Here is an 18,845-nt window from a genome sequence, read left to right as displayed (position 1 = left end):
TCACACTTTTTCATTATATTATTCATGGTAGATTTATTTTCTCGCTTTCTTCTTGTGTGTTTGAAAAACTTTGAGAAAATCCAATAATATTTCCTGCTTCTTTTCGGTTTTTCTTTTTAGTTTAATTAGTTGTAAGTATTAAAAGAAAACCCCAAAAGATTTCTTGATCCTTCTTTTGCTTGTTGGGAGCTTTCCCGCGTAAATAGTTTTTCTTTTTTTGTTTTTTCTTCTTTAATTTGTGTTCCTCAAGAAAAACTAAAAATCTAAAAATATTTCAATGTGTTTCTCTAAAATTGTTTTCTTTTTATTGACTCGTACCAAGGAGAAGACCACGATAAAAATGTTGAGTGGCTCTTATACGCATTACTGTTGATTTAACAAAGGGTCCATATTACCTTGTCTTCTCATTTTGAATAAAATGTTTGCAGATTCCAGCTTGGTCCACAACATTCTTGCACTATTATTATTTTCATATCATTCGGCCGTGCAAGTGAAAGGCAATAATGATGATATTTGATGAAGTGACTGTGGCAGAGAGAAACGGGTATGAACTCAACTTGTTTTTGTTTTTGTAAGTATGTTTAACCTAGTATCCATGATTCAACATATTATGATCAGACATGTTTGCAGTGATAATTAGGTATTATAGTTGTTCATGCCATGCTTAAGTAGCTACGAGTGGATAATGATTTATTTTGGATGTCAACATGCATTAAATGACTAGCACATATGCCCGTGCGTTGCAACGGGAGATAAAATAGTATGCATTTAAAGTAAGTGAGAATTATATGCGCAACCAAAACCATGTGTGCACACGAAAAAGGAACATTTAGCTTCTCAGTTTCACCGCGTGTGAATGAATCAATCCACTATTTTTTCATTCATTGATGGAGGACATTTAAGAGTTTTGTTACGTCATCGTACGCCAGAGAAGGCCCATGAGTTATTTAATCTACTTTTCTTTTCAATCCTTTCACTAAAGGGGATTTTAAGGTATGAAGTTTCTGAACATTCTAGGAAACATGAAATGTTTTTCAAATCCTGAATAGTTTTTTTTTTGAACATTATGTACACTTTTGGAAAAACACGAACAAAATATGAAAGGGGACATCTTATAAAATTCACAAATATTTTCTGAAAGCACCAACTTTTTCTATAAAAATATGAACATTATTTGAATTTGTGAATATTTTTTAAAATTAGAACATGTATTGAAAATTCATAATATTTTTAGAAAATGTGTATATTTCATACACAAACATTATTTCTAACTGTGAAAATTTCACTAAAACGGGAATATTTTTCAAATCTATAGCATTTTCCTGAAATGCCATTTTCTTTTTAGAAATCTCGAACAATTTTGAAAAACAATAAATGTTTTTTGAGACAATGGGAAACTTTTTGCAAGTTTTGAATATTTTTCAAAATAGCAACAAAATTTTGGAATTCTTAACATTTTCAAAAATTTGTTTTCTTTAACTCTGAATGTTTATTGAGAATTTTAATTTATGAAATAAATTCTAGAAGAAAATAATATTATAAGGGAAAAGGAGGTAGGGGAAGGAGAATAAAAATAGAAGTAAACCACAGAAATAAAGAAAAATGGGCCAGCCCATTATAGGTTGTGCTGTGTGAAACTCCGACTATTTATCGCCCACTGCGTAAAATAGAATTTTTCCAGCTGCGTGGGCAGAAAAATAAGGGGGCTTGCTTTGCTGGGCCATAGTGCACGGCCCATGTAAGAATTTTTTTTTCTACCAAACAAACGCATAATGATTTAGTACCACCTCGAATAGAAAAGTATTATTTTTGATGGTGAATGGATGAAAAAATTGTCTTGCTTTATTAGTAGATGTAGAATAGATGTAGATTGTGATGTAGTATGATGATATGGTATCCTTCTCTGAATGTTTCAAGTGGCTCGACTTGGCACAGGTTCACACATGTAGTTGAATCAAAACCAACATAGTCTTTACGATTTTTATGTTCATGGTGTTCATATCCTACTCATACTAATATTCAATATTGATTATGCATAACACATGTTCATGACCGTTTTCGCTCTCTAGCTGGCCGCTTCTCAACCAATCTGCTAGCCTTCGCCGGTACTAAGCGGAAATACTGCTTGTCCATCAAAATCCTTCAACCAAAGTTTATTCCACACGAGTCCACTATATCTACCTATATGCGGTATTACCCCGCCGTTCCAAATAATTTGCATGTGCCACCTCTAAAATTTTAAATGAACATATGTTTTGTGTGCCTGGACCGCTCATGGAGCGACAGGGGGCGGTCAACATATCTTCAATGCTGAGCGAGTTATTCTCATGATGAGTGTTTATTCACTCGCCCTTGCACGAGAGGGGCTGGTAATAGGGATGCCCAGTCCCGAAATCAACAAAATTGCAAATAATAAACAAAACTCCCCTAGGACTGTTGTTGGTATGGACAGCACCCGCAAATTCGGCTAGCCGTGGAGTGTGTTTATTGGTGGAGGGAGAATAAACCTTTACTTTTATCGCTTGGGAACCGCCACAATTTTTTTAGCATGGAGGATATTGATAACTCTTGATTGTAATGTTGACAAGAAGGGTGTACCTCCCAAAATTATATTTTTCTCTGTTTTAAGCTTTGAGCTCTGGCACCTTTGCAAATACCTCATTCTCTCTGCGTAGGACTATCTATTTAATTTTATGTTGAGTCATCACCTTCTCAAACAAGCGTCAGACCTGAGAGCACTATTGTCGTCCTCATGCGTTGTGTTTAGTTAATGTTGGATGCATCATGACTGGATCTCTTCTACCATGAATTCAATATTTAGTCGCTGCTTGAACTTTGGAGGTGCTTTGCATTTATATTTTACGGTCTCAAAAAGGACTAGCAAGATACAACTGTTGTCATATTATATCATGATTGTTTTGACAAAGTGTTGGCATTTGATATATCTTATTGTTGCTCTCTAGTTGATTATGCTATTGATATGAGTTAATATAATTTCTAAGAGTTGTCATTGACATGGTTAGTCATGATCTTTGCTGAAAACTTGTGTGCTACATAAGCTTATTTATGTAGACAAGAACAAAAGAGTTTGTAAAAGTATTTATTTATCACTTTCAGTTTGTCAACTGAATTGCTTGAGGACAAATAAAGGTTTTAAGCTGGGGGGAGTTGATACATCTCCGTCGTATCTACTTTTCCTAATGCTTTTGCTCTTGTCTTGGACTCTAATTTGCATGATTTGAATGAAACTAACCCGGACTGATGCTATTTTTAGCAGAACTACAATGGTGTTGTTTTTGTGTAGAAATAAAAGTTCACAGGTTTGGACGAAACTTTTTGGAGAATTATTTCAGAATAAAAAAATACTGGAACCAAGAACCACCGGAGGGGCCCCCTAGATGACCACAAGACACCAGGGTGCGCCACCCCCTCCAGGCGCATCCTGGTGGGTTGTGGGGCCCTCGGGGCTCAGCAGACCCTAATTCCAGCACTATAAATTCCTATTCTCAGAGAAAAAAACAGGAGAGGAAGTTTCATCGTGTTTCATGATACGGAGCTGTCGCCACCTCATGTTCTTCATCGGGAGGCCAGATCTGGAGCCCGTTCGGGGCTTCAGAGAGGGGAATCTTCAGTCTTCGTCATCACCAACCCTCCTTCATCACCAATTCTATGATGCTCCCCACCGGGAGTGAGTAATTCCTTCGTAGGCTCGTTGATCGGTGAGGAGTTGGATGAGATTCATCATGTAATCGAGTTGGTTTTCACTTTGCCCTGCTTAATGCTTGTCACTTTGGGCCTGGGTGTCATGATTTCAGATCTGAACCGTTTATGTTTTCACCATTATATCTATGTTCTAGATCTGAGCTTGCAAGTCGTATTCACCTATTATGTGTTATGATCCGTAAACCCTGGAGTGACAATAGTCGGGATCCTTTCCGGTGACGAACGTAGTTTGAGGAGTTCATGTATTTACCATGTGTTAATGCTTTGTTTCGGTTCTCTATTAAAAGGAGGCCTTAATATCCATTAGTTTCCTTACGGACCTCGCTGCCACGGGAGGGTAGGACAAAAGATGTCATGCAAGTTCTTTTCCATAAGCACGTGTGACTATTTACGGGATACATGCCTAGATTATATTTATGAACTGGAGCTAGTTATGTGTTGCCCTAGGTTATGACTATTATATGATGAATATCATCCAACGAATACACCGAACCAATGCCTACGAGTTTTCCATATATTCTTCTTGCTAAGTTACTATCATTATTGCTACTGTTACAACTGCTACAAAACTGTTACTGTTGTTACCGTTACCACTGCTATCAAACTATCATACTACTGTGCTACTGATCACTTTGATGCAGATATTTAATCTCCAGGTGTGTTGAATTGACAAATCAACTGTTATACTTACAAATATTCTTTGGCTCCCCTTGTGTCGAATCTATAAATTTGGGTTGAATACTCTACCCTCGAAAACTATTGCGATCCCCTATACTTGTGGGTTATCAGCTGCCAGTAAAATTGCTGCCTCGGGCCGCCATTTAGGGGGAGCGGTGATTGCACGATCCATCGTGTTGTGAACCGCTTGATAGATTTGTCAGGCTAGGTGAGCCTATCCGCGTATTGCAGGTTGGCCTTCGAGGCTTGCTTGCTTGATCTCTTCGGACAAAATATGAGTTCGGCTGGATCATGTGTGGGAGCACCCCCCCACACACACACACACACAAAGGTGGTTTGGAAGTTTTAAAAGGGAACTCGTCTGTCAAGCCAAGCACTCCGGATCTGAGGTCATCTGTATCAAGAAGTCGTCCTCGACATAGAAGACCAGTTTGGGGGCTAGTAACGGTGTCCCTAACTAGGGGGTGCTAACCTAGATGGCCCATGCTCCTCGGATTGGGCCAGCGGTCCCTCATTCATGATCAATGGAAGACTCCAGAAGCCGTATGCGGGAGGGAAAAACAAAGACCCCGCCTACCGAAGACTTGCCGTGTACTCCAAGACTACTCCTGTCGCCTTATGCCTAGATGCCAACCTTGTAACCATAGATACCCTACCCGGTGTGTGTATATAAGCCGTAGGGTTTAGCCCGTAGACGGGACATCAACACAATACCATTCACCTAGCCCTAGAGTTAGACCACAACTTACGATCTCGAGGTAGATCAACTCTTTATTCGATACTTTCACCTCCATCAAGAGGGCCCGAACCTGGGTAAACATCGTCTCCCTCTTCCATGTTACCATTCTTCAGAGATCCACAGCTCCGGACCCCCTACCCCGAGGTCTGCCGTTTTTCACACCTACACCATTGTTTAGCAGGTCCACGAACGACTGGAAAATGGGCCTGTAGAACTCCAAATGCCCTCTTGACATTCTTTCTAACTGCTTCTTGCCTTTGGTCAAAGTGAGCCTTTTTATGGCCAACTGGGTTCGAGATGGTGCTAACAAAGGTAGCCCATGGAGGATAGATACTGTCAACCAGATAGTAGTCCATGTTATACTCATGTCCATTGACAGTATAATGGCAAGGAGAAGCTTTTCTTTCAGCTAGCCTTGCAAACAACGGTGATCGTCGCAACACATTGATGTCATTGTGAGACCCGGGCATATGCCAGAAAAAGCATGCCAAATCCAAAGATCATGCGATGCAACTTCATCACATGATGGTGGCCTTCTTAACATGATCCTGATATTGCCCTTGTAAAATCTTCGGGCGGTTCTTTCATTTCCAATGCATGCAGTCAAGAGATCCAAGCAAACTTGGCCAGCCTCTTTGGTGTCTGCCATCCGGACTTCTAAGATTTCCAAGAGCCTCTTGGTGTCTGCCATCCGAACACCTCGACAATGGCAGTTGCAAACCTAACCATGTCATCTCCGCATGTGCTCTTAGACATCTGTAGGTACTCGTCCCACGAATGTGGTCGTCCCATATGCAAGCATCCGGAGTGCAGCCAGAAGCCGATCGTTCCCACGTCATCATTTTTCAGGATGAAGTAGTCATCGCACGACCGGACGCCATGGTACAAACGATTGAAGGCAGTCTCATGTATCCGAAAAATGCCGACGAAAATGGTTAGTGAATAGTGCATCGGGGGCATAGTAGTCTGTCATCAGTGCCAAATGGGCGTGCACCCTACTACGGTTGAGCACTTGATGACCCTTGATCGAGCCCTTGAAATTGAGAACATGCTCCTCCGCATGCTCCGCGTCTTCAACGACAACCCACATCATCACCATCTCTTCGGAAGTACTCCTCCTCGTCCGACAAGCCGTCAAACAACATACTGCTCGTATATCTACTCCAAATTAGAATCCATTGGTAGAAAGAAGAAGGGACAACTGTTTTTAGCTCCGGCGGTCCATCGAACAATTGTCGGGCATGGTGAGAATAGCAATAACTGATGGTACCTACAGGGTGGTTGGAGGACAGGAGTTGAACAGGGACGGATGAGAAGCAGAGTGGAGCCCTGCCGGAGCGCTGGAGGTGCCGGAGACATAGAATTCCGGTAGGGGTGTGGCGTGGTGACAGGGGTGGCGAAGCGGCGGCAAAGGCAACAGAGAAAAGAGAGAAAATGGGGAAGATGAAGTCACGGGGTTTGGCGAGGGGGTGGACCAGGGTGCCGGACTCGTACGTTTCGCATGTCCGAACTCCCGCAAAGCTCCTCCGCTATTGTCTTCGGTTTGCAGGAGAAATCGCGTTCGGACAGCCCGCGGACATATACGGGCTCGTGTTGAATGTCTTCCTTGGTGAGTATGGTCTAGATTAATTTAGGCGGTTTGCGGGTCCGTATAGAAAACGTCTGCACGCAGAGCTAGGCGTTAAACATGAACCACCGCTGCGAATGGCATGTTGTTGAGCTGAACAAACGTCAAATGGTTGCTCAAAGAAGAAACGAAACTGTTCTATTTATTTTGATCTTTCCGAGTACGTAATACGGGAGTTGTATTTCAAAATCAGAAGGTTACAATCGAGATGGGATAAGCCGTCCACAACATGACACTCTGTGCACGATGCCACACCCAGCGTTGATCTCAAGTTGCAATGCATGGGCGGCTTTGATTGCATTGTCGTCCAAAAATGGTGCACGCACGCACGCACTCTCGTGTGCATAGTGGCACTGCTATAAAAAAGCCAAAGCTCCCCTCAAAAAATAAAAAGGCCAAAGCTCAAACGGACTGTCGTGACTTCCGAGACGGCCAATCGGCCGGGGCACGCGCGCATATAATAATGATGGAACGGACGCACGGCCACCACGGCCCGACTCAGAGAGCCACGTCACCGATCCGCCCCGCCTCGCCACCATTCAGCGCCGAGCACGCGGATCGCGTGCTTCCTCCACGCGGACTGCAGCCGTCGGATCTGCGCGCAATCCGATTGATTCCTTTTCCCAAACGGCAGTGCTGTGACAAGAAACCGCCTCGGCCCACCCCCACCTATAAAGCCCCCGCCCCGCTTTATCCTGCTCCAACGACCCACTTCGTCGCCTTCCAGTTTTGGAAGGAAGCCTCTTTTGGAAGTCGCCGAGGAGGCCATGGCCCGTACGAAGCAGACCGCCCGCAAGTCCACCGGTGGCAAGGCCCCCCGCAAACAGCTCGCCACCAAGGTGCGTCTCGTTTCGATTTCGATCTGTTCATTCATCCTTGTTGATTCGAGATTTGCGTGCTGACGTTTTGGGTTTGAATCGCCGTTGTGTGCTCATCAGGCGGCGAGGAAGTCGGCGCCGACGACCGGCGGAGTGAAGAAGCCCCACCGCTACAGGCCCGGTACCGTGGCGCTCCGGGAGATCCGCAAGTACCAGAAGAGCACGGAGCTGCTGATCCGCAAGCTGCCGTTCCAGCGCCTGGTGAGGGAGATCGCGCAGGACTTCAAGACGGACCTCCGCTTCCAGTCCCACGCCGTGCTGGCCCTCCAGGAGGCGGCCGAGGCGTACCTGGTGGGGCTGTTCGAGGACACCAACCTGTGCGCCATCCACGCCAAGCGCGTCACCATCATGCCCAAGGACATCCAGCTCGCCCGCCGCATCCGCGGGGAGCGCGCCTAGGCCAGGCCAGCGCGCAACCGCCACCGCCTGCCGTTCCTCGCGCGCTAGTACTAGTAGTTGATTTCCTTGTCCTTTTAGATTAGATTCTGTAAGCTCGTAGTGAGTGAAAGGCAACTTTTGATTCGCTGTAAAAAAAGAACACGTGATTGGTTACCGTAGCTGCAAAGATGCGTCTGCCCATTCGTTTGGTTTGCAATGTTGCAAACATATCTCATCTGCTTACTTAATTTGCTGCAAAGACTCGTCTGCCCATTTCCTTGTCCTTTCGGCGCAAACCAAACCTATTTGCTTACCACATTTAATTGCGCCGAAAGGGCTGAAATGTAGGTTCCGAGTAATTGTGAACATGTAACATTTGATTATTTTTTTGGATCGTTTGAATTGCTTACCACATTTGACGTGGTTGTTCTTTGATCATTCGAAACTGCAAATGTTTGCGATCCCTTTTTGTCAATTTGATTGATAGGAGTACTTTGCGATGGCAGTGGGTCCCGGTTTGGTTTGATGTCTCCGGGTGTGCCGTGTGGCCGACGGGATTCTCGTCGACTCCAGATTGCACAGTTCAAAAGCCTTTTTTTTTCTTGTTTGCCTTGGCTGACCAATTTTGGGGCAACGCGTGTTTCGACCAGGAACGCTTGTGCTAGGAACTAGGAAGGAAATTTTGCTTCGTCCAGTAAGAAAGCGGCAAAACACGTTTGAAAAGCAAAAGGAATTGGCTTGTTTTACTGTTAATAAGAGCATCTACAACTTGATATGGCAAATCAAATCCAGCCCTTGTACATTTCCAGAGGTGTCCGAGAATAGTGACCGGTCAGCCTTGTTATCGATGCTACATGAGAATCTATCTACCTCAACTTCAACCCCACAAAAACCATGTTATCCATGCAACATGAGAAACTATCTATGTCGATAATCACATGAAAATAGATGAACACAGTATGATGGTGGACTGGTGAGGCCACCACCATAACGTTCCCCTCTCGTTAGGGCTCCCTCCTCTCGGCGACTGCGCCGCCGTTGAGATCCACATCATCATCGCTCCCCTCCCCTCTTCGATTGGGCCGATCGCGGGGCGACCTTGCGTCGCTTCCCGGCCTTGGTGGGACTGAGGGCTAGGGTTTTGGAGGCCGGGCACCCCCCCGGGGCTGTCCTAGGGTTGAAGATGCCGGCTCCGTCGTCGTCACGATCGCCGGAGGAAAATGAGCTGGAGACTTTGATGGCTGAAATTGGGATAGAGGAAAATGGGTTCGATGATTTGATCTTCGAGGATGCGATGCCGGATCTGGACGCTGGCCCTCGATGGCTCGCGATTGGCAAGGTGCATACCTCAAAAGAGTATGGTGATTTCTGGTTCTATAAGAACATGAGGAACACATGGGATCTTGCGCAAACTGTCAAATTCAGATCATTGGGGGATAATCTGTACACAATGCAATTCTCATGTTTGGGAGATTGGACTAAAGTGATGGAGGGAGGGCCGTGGTCCTTCAGGGGACAGCCGGTGGTTCTCGCTGTATATGATGGTTTCACAAAACCATCTTTTATTGACCTCAACTCCTTCAAGATTTGGATTCAGATCCACAACCTGCCGGATGGATACGGACCCCTGGTAAAGCCATTGGCAGGGAAAGTTGGTGAGGTATGTGAGGATTATGATGACCCGGGTGATTATGCTGGGAATTTTTATAGAGCTAGGGTTACCCCTGGATGTTAGATTGCCACCGAAGAATCATGTATCTAGTGTCAAGAAGCAAAAGAGGAAGATTTTCAGGGTAAAATATGAACGTCTTCCGGATTAGTGTGCCGTTTGTGGTATAATTGGGCACCTATATATGGAGCATGGGGATGGTGTTCATGCTCCGGCTCCATTAATCTTTAAAAACTGAGGGCTTCCTGGAGCATGAGGGGAGGAGCTAGGGGAGGTGGCCAAAACCAGGATGATAAGGCTACTGATCCCCTGGTGAATGCTAGTACGGCTGCTGATATGGACTTGGACAAACGTATTGGTAAAGGTGTAAATGCAGATGTCATTGATTCAAATAGGAAGAGGGGGGTAGATGCTAAGGAGCTAGTTGCACAAGTTGCCCCTCCAGCTGCTCTAACCTTGACGGGGAAAGGGTCTGTTCCACCCAGTCCGCCGCTGAAACAGGACCCCAAGAGGTCTAAGACGGGCAATGGCAATACATCAGTTGTACAGCAGAATAATCAAAAGAATGGAACGTCTGTGGCGGCCTCCCTGGTGGAGCGCCGCCGAGATCAATGAATCTAATGAGTTGGAACTGCCGGGGAGGGGGGAATTCCCGTATAGTTCGTGAGTTAGCGACGCTTGTTCAGTCGCATTCCCCCATGTTGGTCTTCTTGTGTGAAACTAGCCAGAAGGAAGAAAGGATGAAGAGGTTGAGAGGTCGCCTAGGCCTGAAGGGCTTTGAATGTGTTGATAGCAATGGACTCAGTGGTGACCTTGCACTATATTGGCATGAAAATTGTCTGGTGGATATCTTGGATAGGGACGAGAGTTATATTGATATTGCAGTTCGTATGCAGGCGGATGCACCTCAGTGGAGGGTGACCTTTGTTTATGGGGAGCCTAGGGTAGAAAATAGACATATCATGTGGCAGAAACTATATTCCTTGTATACCACCTCGGACCTTCCTTGGGTGGAACCCTCGGCCTCTTGGGCGCCCCTCCTGATGGTTGGGTGAAACTTAACTCGGATGGATCCTATTGCGGAGAACGTAGGAGATGGCATGGTCCTGCGTGATTCTCAGGGAACCATTATATTTTCTGCTTTGCAGGACCTTCTTCTCGTGCCGAGAAGCTCTCAAGGCAGAGCTAGGCGCGTGCATGGAAGGCTTATTCCTAGCGACCCAGAGAAGCGACCTTCCGGTCATCATTGAGATGGACTCACTAGTGGCAGTCAAGATGATCAAAGGACGAGAACAAGATAGGTCGATTTATGCTTCCTTAGTTAAGGAGATTAGATATCTCATGTCACCTCGTGAATGTTGTATTACTCATGTTAGCCGCCATGTTAATAAGGTCAGTGATAGCTTGGCAAATTTTGCACACATAGAGGGAAGAACAATGACTTGGCTAGGATCTGGTCCCTCTGTTGTGGTAGAACTAGCAGCAACTGATTGTAATGTTCTTGGTCGTTGAGTAATACAAATTTCACTCGCAATTTTTTTTAAAATAGATGAACACAGTTATAAAAAAAACATACAAGCATATAAGCAGTCATTGATCCAACAATGCTAGTTCATCACGGGCAACATATATAAAAACTAGATTAACTAGAAATTTAAACGGCGACAGAGAGGTGTCTGGACATCACCATTTCTGTGTCGGTTCCTTGCTCTTGCGGTTACCGGTGCAACTGTAGCCCTTCATGTAGGCATCGGTGACGCAAGCATCGTCATCGTCGGAGCCGTCGGAGGACGAGATGAAGCCGACCATTATCAAGACCGCGCACGCCTGCTGCTTCGCCAGTCGGCGGCCTTGGCCCTGGACGCCGCATCTACCTACGCCTCACGCTACAACTGCTCGATGGCGAGCCGGGTGCTTTGGTGTTTTTGCGGTGGAGCCGTCGTGCTAAGCAAGTAGCGAAGACCGACACGAGGAGCTAGTCCTCCAGATCGACCAGAGCACACACATGGGACCGACATGAGGACATCGCATCTGCCGCCACGACATTCTCCCTGGCCTATCCAGAGCGGGTAGAGAAGGGCGGCTGCGCGCGGGGGGGGGGGGGGGGTGTACATCAGGAGGAGCGCCGAAGTTGTGCGAACGCGATGGGCAGACGTCATTGTCCGCACTGCGTTGCTGAGCGACAAGGATGGCGTGGAGTCAGAGCTTCTGCTTCCGCCATGGTCCAGCCATGACTGATGCAACGGGATGTGGACGATGAGCTCCTCCACGTCGTCCGCCTCCGCCTCACGTAGCAACGACTCGTAGTCAATGTTGTTGTAGGATCCGCCGTCGAATGATGAGCTGATGCCCGAGCTCGACATGGATCCGAAGGGGAGGGATGGGAGAGAAGGAGACGAAGAGTGGAGTGGAGTGAGCTTTGACTGCGTTCTATGGTTCCCCCGGAGTGAGGATATTTGTGGGGTCCGCATGGGCCAGGGTGGGCTGATCTGATGTGGCGGACGTGACCGGGCGTGTCCGGGTCTCCCCATGCCCACGCCATATTTGGACTGGGATTTAGTGATGCCGATCAGCCCGGACGTCCGCGGCCGGTTTGGGGAGACCGGCCGGGTCACGATTTTGTGACTGAACACTAACCAGGCCATCCACTTGATTAGCTTGGGGCGCTCGGTTGTAGATGTTCTAATCTACAAACTGGGCATACACCAAGCTTTTTTTTTTTTGCAAGGGACACCAAGTTTTTCTTACGATAGTACTGGAATTAATTCATTGTTTTTTCAAACGAGCCAACAGATTAGTCATTTTCATTGGTCGAGAAGAAGAGATTTGGCTGGTTGCTTAATTAGAGGAGAACCGAACAAAAACCTAGATTACAAACTCGTCCCATATCTGTCGTTGGGCCTCGCACCCTTCTTTGCACCACATCCCACATGGCAAGCACCGTGTGTAGTATGTTGGGAGGTTGCCGCGCGCCGCACGATCAAAGGATGATCGGACGGTCGCTTCAACTGAAGGGAGACTTTTCCGCGTAATTTTCTCGCGTGGATCAAATGCCAAGCGGAACACGCCGAGGCGGCACACAAGCTGATCGACAGTGTCACACGCACGCACAAGCACAAACATGCATGCGGCATCACAGGACGCGCCCCAGCAGGAAACGGACTCCCCTCCCCCACCGCCATCTCCGGCCCGGCGAGAGAAAACCCGAGAAGCGACCAGAGAAGCACACGCGGCTCGCGGAAGGCGAAGCAGCCCAAGCGCCTGACCGCCGGTGTGCGATCGTGCGACGGCGACACGGCGCATCCCCTGTTCATATCTGGCCAGTAGGCGTACGTTCGATCCGGAGCCCTGCACAAGTAGCCACCGCCCATGTGTGTGTGTGCGCGCGCGCCCGGGCGGGGCAATAATGGCGCTCTCGTCTTGGTTTCGTCAAGAAGAAAAAGGTGATATATCATGCATGTTCGTGTGTGCTAGCAGCGAGCTTTCCTCGATGGCTCCATTGCTGGTTTTGGTTCTGACCGGTGCGGTAGGCCGGGCTGCATGCAGAGACGCTGTCTACCATGGAAGTGGAAGGGTTCTGCCGCGAGTGCACGCCATGGAAGGGACAGCAAAGCACATCCGCCGAAGTTTGAACCAAGTGCAGGACCAACGCGCGCTTTGGTCTTTGGTGCGAGCCACATGATTGCCGGTCACTAGCCCTACTCAAGTCGTTTCTCCACTCCGCATCGACATCAGGTACCGCATCTTCATGCATGTTGACTGAACTGCACAAAAAATTAAGTTGGCCCAAGATCACAATTTCAATAGACTATTTTTTATGTGTAAACGGATTAAGATGAAATAGTATCAACCAACGCATGATATGTGCAGTGTGCATAACAAAATCGAGACTATGTTGCTTGCTAAAAGAATATAATTTCTTCGTATTCATTTGTCAGGGGACAAAGCAAAAAGAATCTTCAAGCAGGGAGTATTTGTGTGTGTCATCCTATGACATGTATAAACGTTGGACAAGATTGTGACGGAGGCAAGCAAGAAAAATAATCACAAGCTTAACGTTTGCCAATTGATTGCACGTGGAGAACAACCGGATGTGCTTCATAATTGCTTTGAAATCACGGTCAGGTTTTTTTTGGGAAAATTCCACTTTCTCCGAGTAAATAGCATAAAACTACTAGTTTACAGCCAAGGGTTCCAAAAAACTACCAATTTTTTATTTTTCGCTGATAACTACTAACTCGGGGGTCGGCTGTTTAAAAAAAAACCCAAATGACTGTTGTTTAAAAATTAAACATGTTTATGACAGGTCGGGCCCGCACCTAAACATTCCGTCTATTTGACCGTGTGTTGACCGTTAACTGACATGTGGGGCCCACATGTCAGTTTCGTCTTCCTCTTCTCTTTCCCTCTTCTCTTTCTTCTTCATCCCTCCCCTCCCCAGCCTCACCGTGGTCGTGGGTGGGAGGTGCTCGTCGGAGCTCATGGTGGCTGCCGGCGCAGGCGAGGCAGGGCGTGGTTGTCGGCGCACACAGGCGAGGGGGGGAGGGCGCGGCGGCGGCCTCCACCAACTGCGCGCCATGGCCAGGGGAAGGGACTCGACGGTCCGCGTCGGCAAGGGCTGCCGCCATCCTTGCGCCATGGCCAGGATCACGGGTCGCCGCGCCCAGGAAAGAGGGAGAGTGAGAGAGTTCGTGCGGCGGGGGAGCTCACGGCGGCTGCAGGGGCAGCTCGCCGGTAGGAGGAAGCCGCGGCCGCCACACACGCTGGAGGGGAGCTCCGCGGCAGCGCATATTCGACGGGCGACGGGCGACGGGAGAGATTTCCGCAGTGGCGCCAGGGCTTCTGGCCGGCGCGCTCGTCACGGCGGCTGCTGGCCGGCAGACACGGCGGCGGGCGCGCTCCTCTCGAGGCGCGAGCAAGGACCCGATTGCTTTTAAAAAAAACTATAGGGACCCGATTGCTTTTTTTAAAACCTACAGATACTGACATGTGGGCCATACATGTAAGGTAACAGTCAAACAAACGGTTCTCTTACATGCGGGTCCCAACTGTCATAATCGCGATCAATTTTAAAACACTCTGTGAATAGAGTTTTTGAAACAGCCAACCCCTTGGCTTGTTAGTTATCAGCAAAAAATTAAAAATCGATAGTTTTTTGGAACCCTAATCTGTAAAATAGTAGTTTTATGCTATTTACTCACTTTCTCCTCACGGGTCGGCGGCCAAGGCAAAGGCAGGATTTCGCTGCCGTAGCAATGGCAACAGCATTCCGTGCATGCATGCGGGCACGGGCGCCTCTCCATTGGAGCAAACAAACAAGCCACAGTGCCCCTCCTTCGTTCAGGCCGAGCGCGAGCGAGGCGGGTAGCGACGACTGCGACACATCGTTCAGGCCCGAGCGGATCGTCTCATTCGATGGCGACCACGATGGCGACGGCACGCTCAGTGAGCGGGAGCTTTACGTGCTCATGGTGCCGAGCACGAGGACGACATCAACTCGGGTTGGTTGCGTCGCGCCCCGAGCACGAGCACGATGAGAGGGACAAGGACGCCTCCCAAGGTTTCCCTCCGCGCCGGCTATGGTGCCGGTGGCGCCGCCACGGCTTGTGGAGAGGTCACATGGTGAGCACGACGACGTGTAGCAGCACACACGCACGTTGGCGGAGCAGGAGCTCGGGGTACGAGCGGGGCGTCGGAGGCATGGGGTGCGCGGTGCTTCGCCCCTGACGGAACCTCGACCGCTCGGCTGCTCGCCTTTGTCCGCTCGTTGTTGCACTTCTCTCACGGTCTCACCGGCCGCTGCCGCCGATGCTGCTGCCCGGTCCTCGATGGCACTGTCCGGAAATGTGGCAGGCGCGAGCCAGGTGTTGGATAAAATGTCAACCAAGGTTTGGATGAGAAGGAAGAAGAGACGTGATGACTAGGAGAGAGACTATTGCCACGGCATGGACCCGTCAAAACCGCGCTAAGTCAACAACGTTACCTGGTCAAAACCAAGACCTATATGACGAAGCTTGCCCGGTTTCAGTAGTTGGGGTGAAAGTTGTTCGGTTTCAAAATTGAGAGATCAAATCTATCACGTGAGTTGAGGGAGTATTTTAGTAAAGGATTTTTTGCAAAATGCCACGCCATCCAAGTTGTTGCGTCTCTAAAGGGAATAAGGTGCCTAATGTTCCAAAATGCGCTTTGGGGCCGAGCTACCTGAAGGCCGTTATCACATCCCTCGGTACTCGTCGTGATCAGCGCCGAGCGGGTATGCAGTTACCGTATTTTCACTTGTGGTCGTTGCACAGTGCCCGTATTTGCTGGCAAATAAACATGGACGGCTCACGTACACGAGTTGGCACAGCAGTGCAGGCACACTTGCATCCCGGCCACACATGTACTATTATGATAGAGACCCCATGTGTACGACTGCGGCGTGAGCGCGACAAGGAAAGGGTTCACGCCGGTGAGGCCATGCATGCAGGTGCTAGTAGCTACGTGATGCTTTTGTAGAGCTAGTGTGATGATATGAAGCACACAAACGAGTTCTGGTGCAAATCTCTGAACAACATAACACGGTGCTTCTTTTTGTTGTTGTGAATAACATAACACGGTGCTTGATAAGAACACAGTAAAATAAAATCATTGAGTTAGCTGATGCATGTAATGGATTTATATAAAAATATATAATAGGATGGCATCGAGTAGGGCAGTATTCCTTTTTACACATTTTTTTTGAAAAATTTCATCATAAAATACTAGAGTGCATCTTATTTGTGTTGATTCAGAAACACTCGGTGTATTAGGTGTGGCTGGTTTAAGATTGAAGGGTACTGGTAGTCATACAGATTGCAACCTTTGGTATAAAAGGAGAGAGAAAAAGATATCATTGCGTATGCATGATTTATCTTGTGTCGCGAGTATCCAGTAATTGTGTTTTAGCTATGAGAGTTCCTTGGGGTTCTCACCACTGGAAAACACACAATCGAAAATGGCATGGCCCTGACATGAGAGGCAGTGATTGTATGACATCGAAGAACATAACAAGGATGCATCGTTCAATTGGTAAGGGAATTCTTACTACTAGGGGACGATTGTTTTTCAAATAAATCGCTAATATAAAAGTCAAACAATTTGAAGGCACTTTTAAACCCATCAAACCAAATAATTTATCAAAATGTGATCCAAAAATAATGGAGAAATCATGTAGACGATGCATGCGTAAAAAAGGAGGTCAAATGTTATTCCGAGTAGTGACGAGAAGAATTTGGATTATTCATAATTTGGCTAGTTTTTAAAAACCATCAAACGAAAAAAATGATGTTCTGAAGAGGTTCGTGAATCTTGTATATCACTGACGTGCACCCTAGGAACCAAACTACAACACATCCCAGATTATCATCTCATCAGAATCAGATCCAATAACAAGGTGCAGATAAACTAGACAAAGAAATGGCAGCAAAATCCATGGGCTCATCCATGGCAAACCGTCACTCACTCAGCTACTATGCGAAGGTGATGAATGGTCTGGCAATGCAAAAAAACTGAGCACTGCGTTTTTTTAGTGGAAGTAAAGTTATCTGCAGCACCCCATGGGCCCATAATACCAAAATATCCCACCAGCTCAACCTATCGCGAGTACATGTGCAAGTTTCAGAACAGGCAACCATGCATTAACGCTGTGTAACTGAGGCCCATGTACAATCGCAGCACCTCAGCCCATGGCACCATTGTATTGCAATTTAATAGCCAGCGTATATCCACGAAAAAGCAAATCAGCACACATCACAACACTATACTAGATGGTACAGATTCCGGCCTCCAGGTAGCCCGGCCACCAAAATACCACACTCCCTAATGTTGCCATTTGAATATTTTTTTACCACTCCCTCCATCCCAAAATAGATGGCGTATATATTAGGTCAAAAAGTCAATGGTAGTAAGGTTCTTGACCATGTTCACACGCTTATACTTAGAGATAAGTTTTATTATTTACTTGCTCGAATAAAGGTGACCAGGGAAGCCTCGTTGAGCATCATGGATGTGTACATCTTCCGCGAGCCAGATGTTGCCCAGTCCTTCATGGAGAACACATGCATCCACCATTGGAAATGGCAATAAAGTTCTCATCTGGGTTGACCCCTTCTCTTTGAATGTATGTTCCATATATTTACTTATTTACCCACCTACGGGTGCTCAGACAACCCTCCTCGACGATGTCATGGATGAAGGCGCCCTTCCCATGCATAATGAGTCACTAGCACGCAACCAATCATTGCCCACGGTAGAGTTCACCATTGGAACCGATGGTATCGTTTTTACATGTTGAAATGATGGCAAGTGCTTGTGTGATCCTTGTGGTACTTAAAACTGAGTTACACTTATGAAGTGAAATATTGAGGCGATGTAATGTCAAGAACACTTCAACAATCAAGTTGGTGTGTTTTCGGGGTCAAGGAGAAATGTAACAGTTTTGGGGCATGTCGTGTTTGTCTGCGTACATGTGTTAGCAAACACTGGATATAATTGTAATGCAGCTACATGTAACTCTGGTGGAGTTGGTAGGTGCATTGTACAAAGACTCTTTTTATGAGATTAAACCCAACCTTCTCCCAAACAAAAATCTCAATACTATATTTTGGTTTATACTTTTGCTATTTCACTTCATGATATAATTCCGTAGCGTAGCACGGGCATCTTACTAGTTACTAATAAATATGTGGTATGTGGTCACACTCCACTGCTACTACAAGCTACTTCCTGGCGAGTAAATCATTTGTCAAAATGATTACTACAAGTTCACTTGAATGATAACACATCCTAAGGGAAGCAATAGAGAGAAGAAAGTAAAGAAATAACATGTTTAACTAGCCAGGCACTTATGCTACTAGTACTATCTATGCATCCTGTTTCCTGCTTAATCAAGATCTGGAAGTCAAAGCCAACTAGCTTTACAAATCAAGAAACGGTTCCCTATCTTTCTAATTCTAGCTACCAACAGAACATATTCTAGCTTCAAGTCAATTGATTGAACAAAGGTTACTAGCTGCTAGTATATGCTTGCATTAATCGTAAGAATTTTGAGTCTAGAATCTACCCGGTGGTTAGCTCGAGAAACCAACAAGAAATACGGTGAATCTACCCGGTTTGCCATGCGATGTGTGCATA

At 46.8% G+C, this 18,845-nt stretch overlaps 1 protein-coding gene across 1 annotated transcript; it reads left to right on the top strand.

Annotated features, from left to right (window-relative positions):
• The first annotated feature begins 7,448 nt into the window (after positions 1 to 7,448).
• On the top strand, positions 7,449 to 8,210 carry LOC123088208 (histone H3.3). Its single transcript, XM_044510400.1, has 2 exons — positions 7,449 to 7,606; positions 7,706 to 8,210. Exons 1-2 carry the CDS (start codon positions 7,535 to 7,537, stop codon positions 8,042 to 8,044), a joined length of 411 nt encoding a protein of 136 aa, XP_044366335.1. The 5' UTR covers positions 7,449 to 7,534; the 3' UTR covers positions 8,045 to 8,210.
• Positions 8,211 to 18,845: the final 10,635 nt, after the last annotated feature.

This window comes from Triticum aestivum, chromosome 4A (assembly GCF_018294505.1).
Source record: "Triticum aestivum cultivar Chinese Spring chromosome 4A, IWGSC CS RefSeq v2.1, whole genome shotgun sequence".
NCBI classification, from domain to species: Eukaryota; Viridiplantae; Streptophyta; class Magnoliopsida; order Poales; family Poaceae; genus Triticum; species Triticum aestivum.
The sequence above is the reverse complement of the archived record's forward strand: the minus strand, read 5'-3'. Positions and strand labels throughout refer to the sequence as shown.